Here is a 15,165-nt window from a genome sequence, read left to right as displayed (position 1 = left end):
CATAAATTCACAAGACATATGTAAATAAGAAATCAAGAAGAGTCAAAGTTTAGCACCACAGAAAATCATCAAATCATAAAGGTAGGCAAGAAAGGAGTAAGGGAACAAAGAATCAACAAACAATCAGAAAACATCAACAAAATGGGAGGAGAAAGTCCTTACCTAGAAATACTAATCTGAATGTCAGTGTATTAAACTCTCAAATCCAAAGGCATAGAATTGACAATAAGAAACAAGACTAAACTAAATGATGCCTGCAAAGAAACACTTTAAGAATAGCACAAAGGCTATATGTAAAGGATAGAAAAGATAGTCCATGCAAAGAGTAGCACAAAAGAGCAGGGGTATCTATAAATACATCAGATAAGGGGCTGGAGAGATGGCTCAGTGGTTAAGAGCACTGGTTCCTTTTTCAGAGGACCCAGGTTCAGTTTCTAGCACCCACATGGAGGCTAACAACTGTCCAACCCAGTGCCCTCTTATGGCCCCGACACATTTGCACACATATGATACACTTACATATATTCAGGCAAAAACGCATACATACAAAATAAAAATAAATAAATCAAAAAAGCTAGACTCTTTTAGAAAAGACATCAGATGGGGCTAGAGAGATAGCTCAGAGGTTAAGAAAGCTGACTGCTCTTGCAGAAGACCCAGGTTCAAATCCCAGCACCCACATGGCAGCTAACAACTGTCTGTAACTCTGGTTCCAGGGGATCTGACAGCCTCTTCTGTCCTCCGTGGGCATTGCTCGACATGGATGCACTTATTGACATATGAGCCTAATACTCAGACACATAAAATAAAAATATTTTTAAAAAAAGACTGCAGGACAACAGGATGCGAAGAAACCTTCCAAATCTGAAACCATCTTATGAGGAAGAAAGATCACAGAAGTAAAAATCCTACAAAAAGCAAATATACAATACAGAATTTTTCTTGTGCTTTGATAATCTCACTCTGTAGGTCAGGCTGCACTTGAACTCATGGCTACCCACATGGCTCGGCCTCCTGAATGCTGGCATTACAGGTATGCTCCACTATGCCTAGTTCAGAAAATTGTAAAAATGCTTTCATGAAATAACTATGGCTTTTCCAACTGAGATTCACTTTCTGATCAGTCTAATACAGCTCTTTCTGGATAGTTTCAGGGCTCCTCCCCCAGGGTCTCCCTTCACAGGGGAGGCTAAAAAAAAAAAAAAAGAAGCTTCACAGAAGAGCATGAAAGATGAAAAACAAAGAGACAATTAATCCACATAGGCTTGAAAAGGCTATCTCTGAACAAAACTTGAGAAAATACATAGGGGCTGCCAGTAGCAGAGAAAAGTGAGAGATTTGACTCCCTGCAACAGCTTGTCTAGCCCAAGGTGTGTGCTGTAGTCTACATACTACAGACAGTTGCCAACTTATGATGGTTCAATTTAGAATTTTTCAAGTTTATGTGATATGAAAACATGTTTGAGATCTCAATCTTTTTCCCGCCTGTAAATCTGATACAATATTCTCTCGATGATGGACAATGGTATCAAGCTGCAGTGTCCAGGCAGCCACAAGATCAGGAGGGGAAACAATTCCATGGGATTATGTAACTCAGCTTGGATGTTGGCAGTTTAGGTTTATTATATATTTTATAAAGATTTATTTTTATTTTTATTCTGTGTGTGTGTGCTCACTTGAGCGCATGTCACATGTTGTACAGATACCTGAGGCCAGAAAAGGTCATCAGATCCTTTGGTGCTGCAATCTTCCAGCTGACTTATTACCATTGGGCTTCTCCTGGCCAGCTGTGCCCTACCAATTCCAACATCCTCCTTCTCTTTTCCCACAATCCACTATTATCTCTAGAAGTGAGATAAATTGCTCCTAAATTACCTTAGGAAGACAAAAATCACTCCAATTTTCAACTAGGGATGCTAAGGAAACAGTAGCTCCTCAGTGCTACACAGCTACTCTGTACCCAACAGGCCTGGGAGCAACCGACTGTGACTTCAACTTCAAATCACAAGCAAATGTAGGGCTAAAAGAGATGGCTCAAGGGTTAAAAGCACTTGCTGTCCTTGCAGAGAACCTCAGTTACCAGTGCCCACATGGAGGCCACAACTGCCTTTAACTTCAGTCCCAGGGGATCTAGCATCTTCTTCTGTCCTCTGTGGGCACCATATGCAAGTGGTACACATACAGACAAGCAGTCACACATACATACACATAAATAAAAATAATTAAAAAAAGAAAATACACGAATACATGGCTCCATTTTGTCTTTATAATGAATATTGACCCCACCTTAGGAGCATGAAAGCTCCAACATCAGTGAGGCAGTGAGAACCAAGCCTAAACCCAACCATTCCATTGCAAATCGAGGTTTCTCCCTATGCCAAGCTGCTGCATATCTCCATGCTATATTGTCACCACCTGGCTCTTCCCTGGCCAAAACATCATGTAGCTGATGTTGTTGGGTTTTTTTTTTTTTTAAATTTATTAGTTTTATTTTATGTGTATGCATGTATTGTCTGCATGTAGGTAAGTGAACCCGTGTTGTGCAATGCCCGAGGAGGTCAAAGAGGCTGTCGGATCCCCTGGGACTGGAGTTACAGACAGTTGTTAGCTGCCATGTGGGTGCTGGGATTCGAACCCGGGTCTTTTGCAAGAACAACCAGTGTTCTTAATCGCTGAGCCATCTCTCCAGCCCTGGTAGCTGAAGTTTTTATTACACACAAACCTACAAGAACCAGGGAATGGAGGAAACTTGACCTTGAAGTTCTTCCCTTAGTTGTGAAAGATAAGGAAATCAAGATTAAATGACTTGTCCAAAATTACAGGGTTCACGAATGGCAGGAATCAGGACTTAGAAGGATTTCTATTTCTTAAAAATAAAAATACATTTTTACAAACTTCATGACTGAGTTTGGGGATATAGCTCATGGCAGAATGTTTGCTTAGCATGCATGAGACACTGAGTTTAATCACCAGTACCATTAAAAAAAGAGAACACAAATCTGTCACTAAATTTAGTAATCTTCAAAGAATACCATTACAATCTGCCACATTTTATAAAAGAACATTAACTTACTGTCCCAAAGTTCTTTCTGTGGTTTGTGAGCTTCTTTCTCAGAACTAGAAACTACTGTAACCCAGAATAGCAGATCAGCTAAGTCAAGGGATACTATGACTGACTGTCCTGGAGACCCACAAGCCTCCTGTTCACTAGGTCTATTCTCAGGCATTTTCATAATCAGTTCATGGAAGTGTCTCCAGGCTTGTCCACTCTCAACTCTAGCATAGGGAAGCATCCCTGTGACCTTTGTCAACAGCATGTGAGGAAAGGGACACTTCACAGGTGCTATGGGACACATGCCAGCATGCACAGTTGAGGCAGGAGGCAAGCGTTCAAGAAGGGCACCTTGGATTCTGTGTCTCTGCCAACACAGGACATCAAGTTCAAGCAGCTGTGCTTATAGATCCCCAAACATATCTAAGGGGTGCCACCCCTACCAAGGTCATTCAGAAGGAAATTTTTATAAGCAAGCCAGTCCCCAGTGACTGTCATCTCAACAGACAATTCCAAATGCCTCCTACTGGCTCAGCCCCGTCATCATTCACTTATAAAGCTACTGCTTGATTCACACAGCAGGTATTCAATAAATGAACAAGGATCCCTGTCCCTAACTCTGGTCATTCAACAAGTCCCCAAAGATGCCATCCATATGCTCCAGCTGTTCTGTGAGAGATCCTTCCAAGGTCACCAGGCACCAGGCTTTAAGATGTGTCCTCCTCCATATTCTGAAGACGAACTTGAGCCTCAATTCTCATCCCTGGGTTGCTCACTGTCAACTCAACAGAGAATGCCTTCTTCCAATGAGCCTCCTGTCCTCACACCCCTTCCACAAATAAAGAAAAGGCTAGACCAATATCTCACTGTTTCTATAAAAACACATGCCCTCCTCATGGAATACTACAGGGATTTCCTCACGGTCTTCAACAGTTAATGCTTGTTATTCCCAAAGAACTACAAACTCTTTTGAGAATGTCTTTTCTTTTATTTTTATTTTATGTGTATGCATGTATTGCCTGCAGGTAGGTAAGTGTGCCCATGTAGTGCAATGCTCACAGAGAACAGAAGATGCTGTCGGATCCCCTGGAACTGGAGTTATGGACAGTTGTTAGCTGCCATGTGGGTGCTGGAATTCGAACCCAGGTCTCCTGAAAGAACAGCCAGGTGCTGCTCTTAATCGCTGAGCCATCTCCCCAGCCCCCAATGTCTTTTTTTTTTTTTTTTTTGTCTTTTTGAGACAGGATCTCCCTTTAGTCCCAGCTGACCTGAACTCACTATGTAGACCAGCCTCACCTTGAACTCACAGAGATCCGCCTGCCTCTGCCTCCAGATTGCTGGGACTAAAGGCCTGCGCCACCACGCCCAGCCCAATGTCCTTTTTTAAGGTGTTATTTTATATTGTTCTTTAGTGCTAAGATCACCATGGTTACTCAACCTAACAAAGGCTTCCATCTCCATATATGGCAATATTAATTTTCAATTTTTGACTCTGTTATCTGAAATCATTTCTCTTAAGAGTCTTTCATGTCTCTGTACAATCCAGAATAAGGTAGAAAAATCAGAATGCTAGTCTATTTCACTAGCAAAAGACAATTCCACCAAGACAGGCACCACAGAAACTATATTCATCTCACCCTTTAAAGAAAATAAGGGATGTAGTTCAGTGACTGGGCACTTGCTTAGCATATGCAAGGCCCTGAGATCAATCCTAGCAACACACATATAAATGTATTTTTAAATTAGCTCAGCCTTCGAATCAATAATCTAGTGTTACCTACTTATTAACCTCTTTCAACATAAAACAATGCAGTACATTATTGAACTTTATAATTTATCAAGAACATTTGTGAAATGCACCTGCATGCAGGAGGCTGAGGCAGCAGTCCTACAATGAGTTCAAAGTCAGCTTCGGCTACTTACTGAGTGAGAAGACACTGTCTCAAAAACAAAACAATCTTTGTGTATCAATATTTCCCTGTCTGTCTTAAATGGCACCATCACAATCAGTCTCTGGGCCCTGATGCTCCTGACCAGGTGAGTACAGGTGGGACATATCAGAGATAGGGACCAATGTTCAGGTAGTCAATCTTCCACAATACTGCATACCAGAGAGAGTAGGACTAGAGGCAGTACAGAGTCCCCTTTCTTCCTCTTCTCCCTGGGTCTCAGGGCTTTTGGCATAGCTTGATGTCACTGCTTATGTACAACCACAGCGGGCTCCACCAATTCTCACTGTGTTTAACTTTAGTGAATGTCATTTGCCAAATATGACTGAACAAAAGAACCACAGCTCCAGTCTGTGGTCTTCAGATGCTTTGACATGTCTCCTTCTGAAGTGTAGACGCAGAAGCCTCATAGCACACACCACTGTAGCCCAGCCAGCAAGTACAAGACTGGGTACAAATGCCTGATGAAAAGCCTTGAGAACAGTAGCAGAGTGATAAAGCAGCATCAGGTCCAAACCCCAGCTCCCATCTGTATGGAGGAGGGTAGCACTCTGAGCGTTCCCTGCTTGGAGCTTTCCCAGAGGCAAAGGCTAAGCAGAGATTCACCTGATATAGAACAGTATGTTGATTTCAGCAAATCTACCTTGCAAAGTTCTCTTGAGAACACACGAGGTTCAAGTCCCTTCTATACAACTGAATCCTTCAACCCTGAACAGTAAAGGTAAGTGCAAGTCTCAGCCATGAGCTTATCTGACTCATTTAAAAAAGAACCTACAGTTCAAGCATGGTGAACAACTTCACTCCCTGCCACACATGCAGCTCTCAAGTGGCAGCTAGTCCCTTGATTACTAGTTCAAATTCCTTTCCAGTATGGAAGGCTGACTGTAGCGGGTGAAATGTATAGAAAGCATCTTTTAAAAAACACCTTATACTCTTTTATAAACAGGAAACTGAGGCTCTAAGAGATAAACTCATTTACTCAGTGGTCAGTTGGACCATGAACTGGCCAAAAAGGGAAAAGCGTCAGAGGACTGCAGGTGTTAGCCTACATTCTAAAAGGCAGTCTCAGAACTTCAGTCATAAAAGGGTCCTCAAGTCTCTCTGGTAGTGTGCCAGAGCTGAGAGATTAAGCAGATTTGGTATTTTTGATCTAAGCTCAGGATAGAAACAACTACAGTTTCAGCATCCATTCAAAAGCAAAGTTACAGAGATGAAAAATGCCTGGCACATGGGCAATAAGTAGTCTCTCCCTTTATCATTTAAAAAAATGTGGAATCGGGGCTGGAGAGATGCCTTAGCGGTTAAGAGCACTGACTGCTCTTGCAGAGGACCCAGGTTCGATTCCCAGCACCCACATGGTGGCTACGAACCGTCCTCAACTCCAGTTCCAGGGGAATCTGAAGCCCTCTTCTGACACCCACAGCATTGCACAACACTGGTGCACTCACATACATGCACATAAAATAATAAAAATAATAAATAAAATTAAAAAAAAAACAGGCGGAATGCCAAGGCGTGGCGGGGCTTGCCTTTAATCCTAGCACTCAGGAGGCAGAGGCAGGCGGATCTCTGTGAGTTCAAGGCCAATCTGGTCTACATAGTGAGTTCCAGGTCAGCTAGGGCTACTGGGAGATCCTGTCTCAAAAAAGGCCAAAAAAAACAAAAAAAATGGTGGAATCATACTAGAAAAAATTTTTCACCGACATCAACAAGAGTCTACTCTTTCATACACAGAGCTGGGTGACCCAGGCGTCTATAAAAGATGGCAATCAGAAGTGACCATAGAACACACATGACTACATAAAGGAAGACTTTTCTAAAAGTGAGACGACTGAATTGGAAAAAACCCTTGAGTTTAGTGAAAGAGTTGAATGCCCTTTTCAAGGTTCCTGAAAACTGCAGAGACACCAGCCAGTGGGGATAGAGTTTCCTTTATAGCATTTACCACTAAGGCTTTATTAACAATAATGGAATTCTCAGTGTATCAAGATACATGAATGAAAGCAGGGCATGGTGGCACACACCTTTAATCCCAGCACTCAGGAAGAAGACACAGGATAATCTCTATGAGATCGAGGCCAGTCTGGTTTACAGAGTGAGCTCTAAGCTAGCTGGGGTTACAGGGAGGTCTCAAAAAGACCAAAGGAAAAGATACATAAGTAGACAATGACTTTTCTAGCAAGTTGAGAATCAACATAGATATCACTACTGCCATGAAGTGTCAGTACGTTGGAGCAGATGTACTGGATTTAGCAAAGACGATGGTTGCATCTGCAGATGGTCTAGTTTAAGAACCAGCAACTTTTGACCTTTCACCACAGCAGAGAGTGGCAGAAGTAATACATGAGAGCATCATCATTCTCAGAAATCTAGATCACATTTGTCTACTGAAAACTATTCATACATTAAAATAGTTTAACATTTATTTATACTTAACATTTATGGGGCTGGAGAGATGGCTCAGCGGTTAAGAGCACTGACTTGCTCTTGCAGAGGACCCGGGTTCAATTCCCAGCACCCACATGGTGGCTACGAACCATCCTTAACTCCAGTTCTGGGGGAATCTGAAGCCCTCATCTGACCTCCCCGGCATTGCACGACACAAGTGCACACATATACATGCAGGCAATACACTCATACACATAAAAAAAATAATATATATATATATATTTAACATTTATATATATATATAAAGGGTCTACTCTTACAGCCTCAAAGAAAGAAGGCACAATTTACATGCAAGTTATTTTCCCCCCCCCAAAGTGAGAAACTGAAAAAATGCAGGTATTTCTAATTTCCTATTGACCCATGCTAGCCAATCAAGATGGAGATTTTCAGTGTGTAAGAGAAATGTTCCTCCAGAGAACCACTTCCAAAGACTAGCCAAGCAACGTGGGTATGCAGTAGTCATGTGTTTACACCTCACCTCTCCTGGCAATGGAAACAGCAACTGAGCAGAGGTCTCTCCAAAGTCCTACTGAGGATGTCCAGGGAATGGTGAAATGCATTCAAAGGGTCATTGCAGGCCATGCAGGAATAGCAGCCATCAAGAGGCCACACATGCAAAGCAAAAATGCTCCCACTCCCCTCCCAGAAGCACTGGTACAACTTAGCTTTATTATTTACTTTAGAAGTATTTGCTTGCTAAAATGTGAAAATGGAGACCACAAGGAACACAAATTTTAACAAAGCCACATTTTACTAATATTAAAGCAGAATGAAAAGTCAAACACTATTCTAAGTCACACAATAGGACAAGAATCAGGACCAGAAACACCAGTATCTAAGGGAGAGGTTAACTAGAAAACCTCTTTACCAGGTAAACAAAAACAAACCTCCTGTCATCACTTCACTTCCAATACTCTGGACACCAGTTTTAGCACCCCTTCATCTATGTACAGGAAACCATGTACAAATTAGTGCCCTTACAACAACACATCTCTTCTAAGCAACCAAGCTTCAAGAGGCCCCAGCAGTCATTACTGTTCCATCTTTGACAAGAGGTGACAGTTCTGATGGAAAGACAAATTTGAATAAATAGAGCACAGTGAGAAGGTCAAAGCAACATCTAGAGGAATTTGTGTCCAGGACATCTGAAACCACCAACAAACAAAAAGCACCCAAAAAGTACTTAAACAAGCTTAGCAAATACCCAAGGAGCTTAAGCACACCTGTATCTTCCAGTGAAAAGCTATTTTACAAAACAAGTAGTTTTGCCGGGTGTGGTAGTGCACACCTTTAAATCCAGCACTTGGGAGGCAGAGGCAACAGGAGCTCTCTGATCTGAGTTCAAGGCCAGCCTGGTCTACATAGAGTTCCAGGCCAACTAGGGTTACAGGAGACCCTGTCTCAAAAACACCATTTAAAAAAAAAAAACCAAGTAGTTTTATAAACTCATGTTTTCCTAACAAATCAGCAATTCTCAAACCAAAATAAACTATGAGGCAACCTTTAATTGCTTGAGACATAAAAAGTTACCTCACATTTAGATCTTTAAAGGAGTTTACTTACATCAAAATTCTGACTCAATTGGTAAGGCCAAGAATCTAGAGGCCAGGCCTGTAGTTGAGAATGAGGCAAAGTGAGTTTAATGGGACAGATTTGGGACAGATCTTCAAAGTGGGTTGTCTGTTAGCTCCAGGAATATTTTCTCTTTTATAAATATTTTGTTAATTAGTTTTATTTTATGTGTATGAGTGGATTGCCTGCATGTACGTGTACCCATTTAGTGCAATTTCTGCTGAGGTCAGTGGTCCCTTGGAAATGGAGTCACAGATGGTTGTCAGCTACCATGTGGGTGCTGGGAATCAAACCCGGGTAAGCAATCAGTGCTCCTGACCACTGAGCCATCTCTCCATGCCTGGAATATTTTCTTTTTTCTGTCTCACAGGCTGACCTTGAACTCACAGAGATTAGCCTGCCCCTGCCTATGAAGTGCTAGGACTCCACACCCCGCTCTGAATATTTCTTCTTAAAACTACCAGGCCCAAAGACATGAAATGAAAAATAAATTAAAATAGTTAAAACGCTATAAGTGCAGAACTAAGTGGAAACTGATGTTCCATTTGATGCTTTGTCCAGTATGGTGGCATATCCCTTTAGTCCCAGCACTCCAGAGGCAGAGGCAGGGGAATCTCTGTGAGATTGAGACCAGCATGGTCTACATAGCAAGTTCCAGGCCAGCTGGGGCTACAGGGAGACCATGTCTCAAAAAAAAGTTACAAACACAGTGGCTCAAGCTTGTAATCTTAGCACTCAGGAGGATGAGACAGGAGGAATGCTCTGAGCTCAATGCCAGCCTAAGACTACATTATGAATGCCAAGCCAGCCTGGGATACATAGCCAGATAAAGGTGGCATTTAATCCCAGTGCTTGGAAGACAGGGACAAGTCGATCTCTGTGCGTTCAAGACCAGCCAGGACTACACAGTGAGGCCTTGTCTTAAAAAACAAAGTGCCATAAACTTGGTCCAAAAACACAAGACTATTAAAGAAAATTTCCTGCATAGTTAATAAAAAAGCACAATGCTCAAATACAAATAGACAAAAGAAGACAACAAGGAAATATGGGCATGTGAACCAAAACGACATTTACTTTTTTGTTGCTTTGGTAGAGGCCTCAGGAAAGCAGTTATATTTGAAACAGCATCATTGTGTTGATCCCTGACAGCAGGTCACTATTGCTTTCATCACCTACCACCCAAGAGGAGATCCTTTCTGTAGCAGGAAGTATACCTCAGTTGAAACTCAAAGGGTTCCATTTCTGTGTCCTTCATACTTTCAAGCCAAAAACACTTTAGTAGAGGACAATGAGCCAAAGCTAGTTTCTGCCATCACTGATCATTCATTTTGGATTTGTCATCAGTTTTACCCCCATAAGTTTCAAGTTCCTTTGTCGCATTCCCACAACCTGAGGTGAAGAGAGAGAGAGAGAGAGAGAGAGAGAGAGAGAGAGAGAGAACAAGAACAGGTACTTTGGCTGCCCATTCCTGAGCTATTGTCCACAGTTTAAAATGGCCATTCGTGCAAAGCCATCAGGGATCCTTTGGCAATTTATTTCCCTCGCCCAGAGAAAGGACACTCACTGCCCCCCCTTACCTGGTGTAAATAGAAAAGCAAACAGCCTCTGGAGAGAAAGAAGACACGTGCCCCAGCAAAGTGCCACGCAAAGGGATCCCGCCAGCCGCCGCAGGATAGGGTCGCCTACCTTTTCCCCGCTGCCCAGAACCGCTGGCACCGCCGCTGCCCACCGCGCAGGGTGCTTCCTTCCTAGGCCTCTTGCTCTGCGGCCGCACGCTAGACCTGAGAAAGTGGTGCTGGTCCTGGGGGCTGCCCTGCGGCAGAGACTGCGCTGGCGGCCCTCCGGGAGGTGCGCGAACGCCTGCGGCCCGCGGGGTCGGCCCGTCCCTCTTTGTGCTGTTGCTGTCCTCGGCCGCGTCCGCACCGCCGGGCCCCTCTCCGTCCAGGGACTCCTCATCAGCCGTCCGCTTGCCCAGCTTCTTGAGCCCTTCCTCCCCGCTGCCGGCGTCGCCCAACTTCACTGTCATCCTGCGGCAGGAGAAGCGCGGCGCGATGAGGCAGGTGGCGGGCAGAAGTTTACCGCCGGCCTCCCAACATGGCGGCCGTTGTTTGTTCCAGCGCCGCCCGTCGCCCGCCCGCGGGCCCGCACCGCGCTGGGCCCAACTGGACCCGGACCCCGCCCCGCCTGCCCGCGACGCGCTGCCCTGGGATGCCCCCAGTCCAGACCCGCGAACCCGGCCCGGAGCCTTGGGAGGCGCAGCGGCCCGGCCCGGCCTCAGCCCCACGGGTCCGACTGTCCCGCCACCCACCCCACCAGGATGCAGCTCATGGCCCAGCCAGCGCCGCCTCGCTCCCCGCACCGCCCGCCGCTCCGGGCCTCTCCTCCTCTGGCCCAAGACGCGCGCAACCAGGCCGCGCACCTGCCCCCTCTGGCCGTGGAGCCCCGGGAGCTCCACCGGTCGAGGCCGCTGCTCCCTCCGAAGCTGGCATGCAAGAGAGTCAAGCTCCGCACTCCGGGAACCTTCCTGGGTGAGAGATACCGGATGAACCGTCTACACAGCTCGTGCAACAAAGAGTCTGTTGCATGAAACAGGTTAGGGACACCCGGGAAAGTGACAGCAAACACTCTTATTTATGTTCCTGTTCCATAGCAAGATTCGGAAAAGAACTATGTAAACAAATCTTGCAAACAAAATTCTTGCATTAACTGCTTACCCAATGCCACGTGAGATATCGATAAACAAAATATAACGACTACAACTGTTTACAGCCCAGACACGTCCACTCGGAATAAACTAAGGATCTGTTACATTCCAACTATCTTAAGCTCAGGCAAGGCCAGTGCTGTGAACGTGATGAAGCAGGAAAGAGAAACACTACATTCCTCAGCAGACGTGACACTGAGCTCGACACAACAGTTGAAGAGAACAGTCCTATTTAGTAAGAAAACCAGACAGAGCAAGGTACCAACGCTAACAAGGAAACAGCATCCAGGGGAAGGACCAGCCCAAAAGACCAGGACCTGGGTAAAACTCCCAGTAACACAAAATGGTGCTGCCAAGAAACGGTGTGCACGTTTCCTGTCTGGAATTGATCTTTCAAATGTTAGCTTGAGAAAACACTGCCACAGAACCACACTAGACATACATACGTATGCTAAAGGATGCCATGCCACAGACTTTTCTTCCTCTCCCAATCTACCTACTTCTGTCCCCCTCACCCAAATCCCAAGTGCCCAGAGGCTTGTCACAGCACCGGGAAATGAAGCCCACCCCCAGCACCAACCCTGACAACGCCACCAAGCAAAGCGCGTCCGTCCGACCGGACCTACTCGACCGCGCGCCAGGCCGCGTCGGCAGACGCGTTCCCGCGGTTCCGCAGAGGCAACGGACTCCACAGGAGTCCGTCACTGAAGCCGTCATTTCCTGACCGTGGGAGGCGCGGGCACCTCCGGCTCTACGCCAGTTTCAAATCCTTTGTCCCATTTCAGGTGGGAGAAGCTCCCACCTCCCAGAGGAGCGGAACGCTGGCTGCACGCCGGACGGTCGGCACAGCCTGCTGAGCCGCGAGCTGACCGCAGCACCTCCGCGAGGCCGGAGCTGAGCCCTTCCTCCCCGCTGCCGGCGTCACCTTTTTCATCCACGCCTCGCGGCAACCTGGCTCCCGGATCCCCGGGCCTCCGCGGGCGCCCGCAGAAACTGCCGGGCCCGGCAGCTCCGGCTGCGGCGAGGCCGCGACGCCGGGCTGGTAGTGACGCGTCAGATGTGGTCACGCAGAAGCTTTCTCCTCCCACGTCCGGTTCGCAGGCCGGCGCGCGGCTGACAGGGCTGAGGGCGCGGGTAAGTGCGGCCGCTCGCCCTCCCTAGACCCAGGCCGTCCCGCTCTGCAGTTCCGGCTACGGCGGCCGCTGTAGACCCGAAGTCCCCGGCGGGGCGGGGCGGGGCGGTGCGGACGCCGCTCGCGGAGACGAGCACGCCGGAGTTTTCCTGCGGGCGCGCCCCACCATCAGCGCTACCATTGGTCAGCAGTGGGTGCGCACGCACACACGCACAGTCCCCTGGGGCGGGTCCACGACGGGAGGCGTGTTGTGACGGCGGCCTCGCGTCCGTGCGGGTCGTGCGTCTCTTCGGATTGGCGAAACGATAGCCAATAAGATCAGCGTCCTGGCTGTGATTGGCTGCGATAGTGTTGACGGATACGTGAGACTAAATCGCCGCCTCTGTGCAGCGTCTTGAATCGCGCGCGAATTCGGGTGGGGACAGGTCTAGGAGAATTAATGCACCATAGCCACTGTCGCTTTTTCTCTTCGGGGAGATGAGGCAGTGTTTTAAACAACCCTAGTGTTTATACAGGGGCGTTTGGAAATGAGCATGCCCCGTACGCGCGAGGCCCGCCCCTCCAGTTTTCCCCTTCGCTCACAGGCCGGGACTGTGCCACTGCGCCTTCTCTCAGGCTGCACGAGCGGCAAGTTGATCTGATGCCTGCTGAAGTGTACACAGCCCCCGAGATTCGGCAAGCATCGGCCTCCTGCTGTCTCCTGAAGTGTCTCCGCGCCACACTCGGGAGCAGCCTCTGATACTCGGAACGACTCAGGGAAGCGCTCGAGCCCCGCCTTTCCTGTGAGGCAACGCAGTGGAGCTTCGGGAGGGGCTGGCCGAAACCCTGCCTGAGATACTTAGAATTAAAGGGAAATTTTGGAGCTGCTTGCCCTTGGTAGCGGTAGCCTCCTCACTCCCTCAAGAAGGCAGCAGGCTCCGTAGCTCTGGGGCGGGGCCCCGAGGCGTGCCGAGTAGTACCAATCGTATTCGACTCTTTCCGGCTGTTTCCGCCGCCAGTCTCTTCGGGAGGTCTGAGCGGCGCAGTGCTCTCCCTCGACTGTTGTGGTTTTCCTGGAGCAGCGTCGTCCCGGTAACACCCACCACGCAGCAAATCAGCCTAGGTGAGAGTCCTCCGACTGAGAAGCTTGGGAGCCTAGGGTGTAGGAGGTCCCGCGGGAACGCGGTGGGACAGGGGCTGAGGCTAGGACGGGGCCTCCGTGATCAGGACTGTAGTTATTGGGCCGTCCTTGGGGCGGGCTTGACTCGTTGTCACCTACCAGCACAGTCCTAGGGCCCTCTGCCAGACTATTAGAGTTGCCCTGCAGGTCCCTCTGGATACACTTGGTGCGAAATGGGCAGTACAAAGCGGTCCATGGGACAGGGAGAGAACTGGAAAGCCAAAGCATCCTGCGGTTAGTCAACCGTCAGGTGGTTTACTACAGACTTTGTAGGGTGGCCACTTGGTGCCTTACCCCCAAAGTTCACATTGGAGCCCATCCTTGTGTTGCTGGCACTGTTGCGAAGTACCCCTTCTTAAGGCCTTGTTACTTACTATGTCCCCTAGGAAGAATGAACATAACAGATTCTTTCCCAAAAGTTGGTTTAATGGAGGCCCTTGCCCCAGAAAACGTTGGAGGAGTGTAGATGGAGGGGGATCAGTTGACTAGAAAAATTGAAACGTTTTTCCTTTTTTTTGTTTTACATCCTAGATACCTGAAGCTTGTTTGAAGGAAAGGAAGGGTAAGTACTTGTTTCTGAAATAAAGACATTAACAAATTGTTATTGAGTAACTATCTTATTGTGAGCATCTGCCTCCTAGAGTTTACTTTGGCAACTTTTTTTTTGGGGGGGGGCCTTTTAGAGAGGGTCTCCCTGTAGTCCCAGCTGGCCTGGAACTCCCTATGTAGACCAGGCCGGCCTTGAACTAACAGAGATATGCCTGCCTCTGCCTCAGAAGTGCTGGGATTAAATGCATGCGCCACCACACCTGGCCCTAACTTTGGCAGCTTTTTAAGTATGTAGCTAATACTTAAAAACCTAAGTGCTGATGAAAGAAGGATGAACAATTAGTACACTTTATAACAGTATACCCATTCAGGCTAGCCTGTAACCCTTGTTTTTTTGTTTGTTTGTTTTTTAAAGAGATATCTGGGGATCCACCTCAGGTTTTCATGCTTCCACAGCCACAAGCACTTAGAGAGTGAACGATCAACCCAGCCCCAGGAATTCTATTTTTCTTCTGTTGCTGAGAATTGAAATTAGGGTCTTACATATGCTAAACAAGCACTCTATCATTGATCTATACTCCCAGCCCTAAACTGCTTCTT

General features: G+C 47.0%; 2 protein-coding genes across 4 annotated transcripts in view; one reads left to right on the top strand and one right to left on the bottom strand.

The window, feature by feature from the left end:
* Cramp1 (cramped chromatin regulator homolog 1) overlaps positions 1 to 12,926 on the bottom strand; it is a 65,382-nt gene extending 52,456 nt beyond the window's left edge. For 2 of the 3 annotated variants that reach the window (XM_008856188.3, XM_029557765.1), the window contains exons 1-2: positions 12,651 to 12,926; positions 10,708 to 11,048 (exon numbers count right to left, since the gene is read on the bottom strand). In XM_008856188.3, coding sequence (XP_008854410.1) covers positions 10,708 to 11,047 — 340 coding nt within the window. In that variant the 5' untranslated portion in view covers position 11,048; positions 12,651 to 12,926. Of the gene's footprint in view, positions 1 to 10,707; positions 11,049 to 11,440; positions 11,546 to 12,305; positions 12,324 to 12,650 lie in introns of those variants that run through there. The other variant, XM_008856189.3, reaches the window with a different exon arrangement.
* A 136-nt stretch (positions 12,927 to 13,062) lies between these two features.
* Positions 13,063 to 15,165, top strand: part of Ift140 (intraflagellar transport 140) — a 107,983-nt gene continuing 105,880 nt past the window's right edge. Inside the window, exons 1-2 of the mRNA XM_008856181.3 lie at positions 13,063 to 13,959; positions 14,548 to 14,578. The gene's annotated coding sequence lies outside the window, so the exon portion shown is untranslated. The remainder of the gene's footprint in view (positions 13,960 to 14,547; positions 14,579 to 15,165) is intronic.

This window comes from Nannospalax galili, unplaced genomic scaffold (genome assembly GCF_000622305.1).
Source record: "Nannospalax galili isolate Female #2095 unplaced genomic scaffold, S.galili_v1.0 scaffold668, whole genome shotgun sequence".
Taxonomy (NCBI): Eukaryota; Metazoa; Chordata; class Mammalia; order Rodentia; family Spalacidae; genus Nannospalax; species Nannospalax galili.
This window is presented reverse-complemented; position numbering and strand designations above follow the sequence as displayed.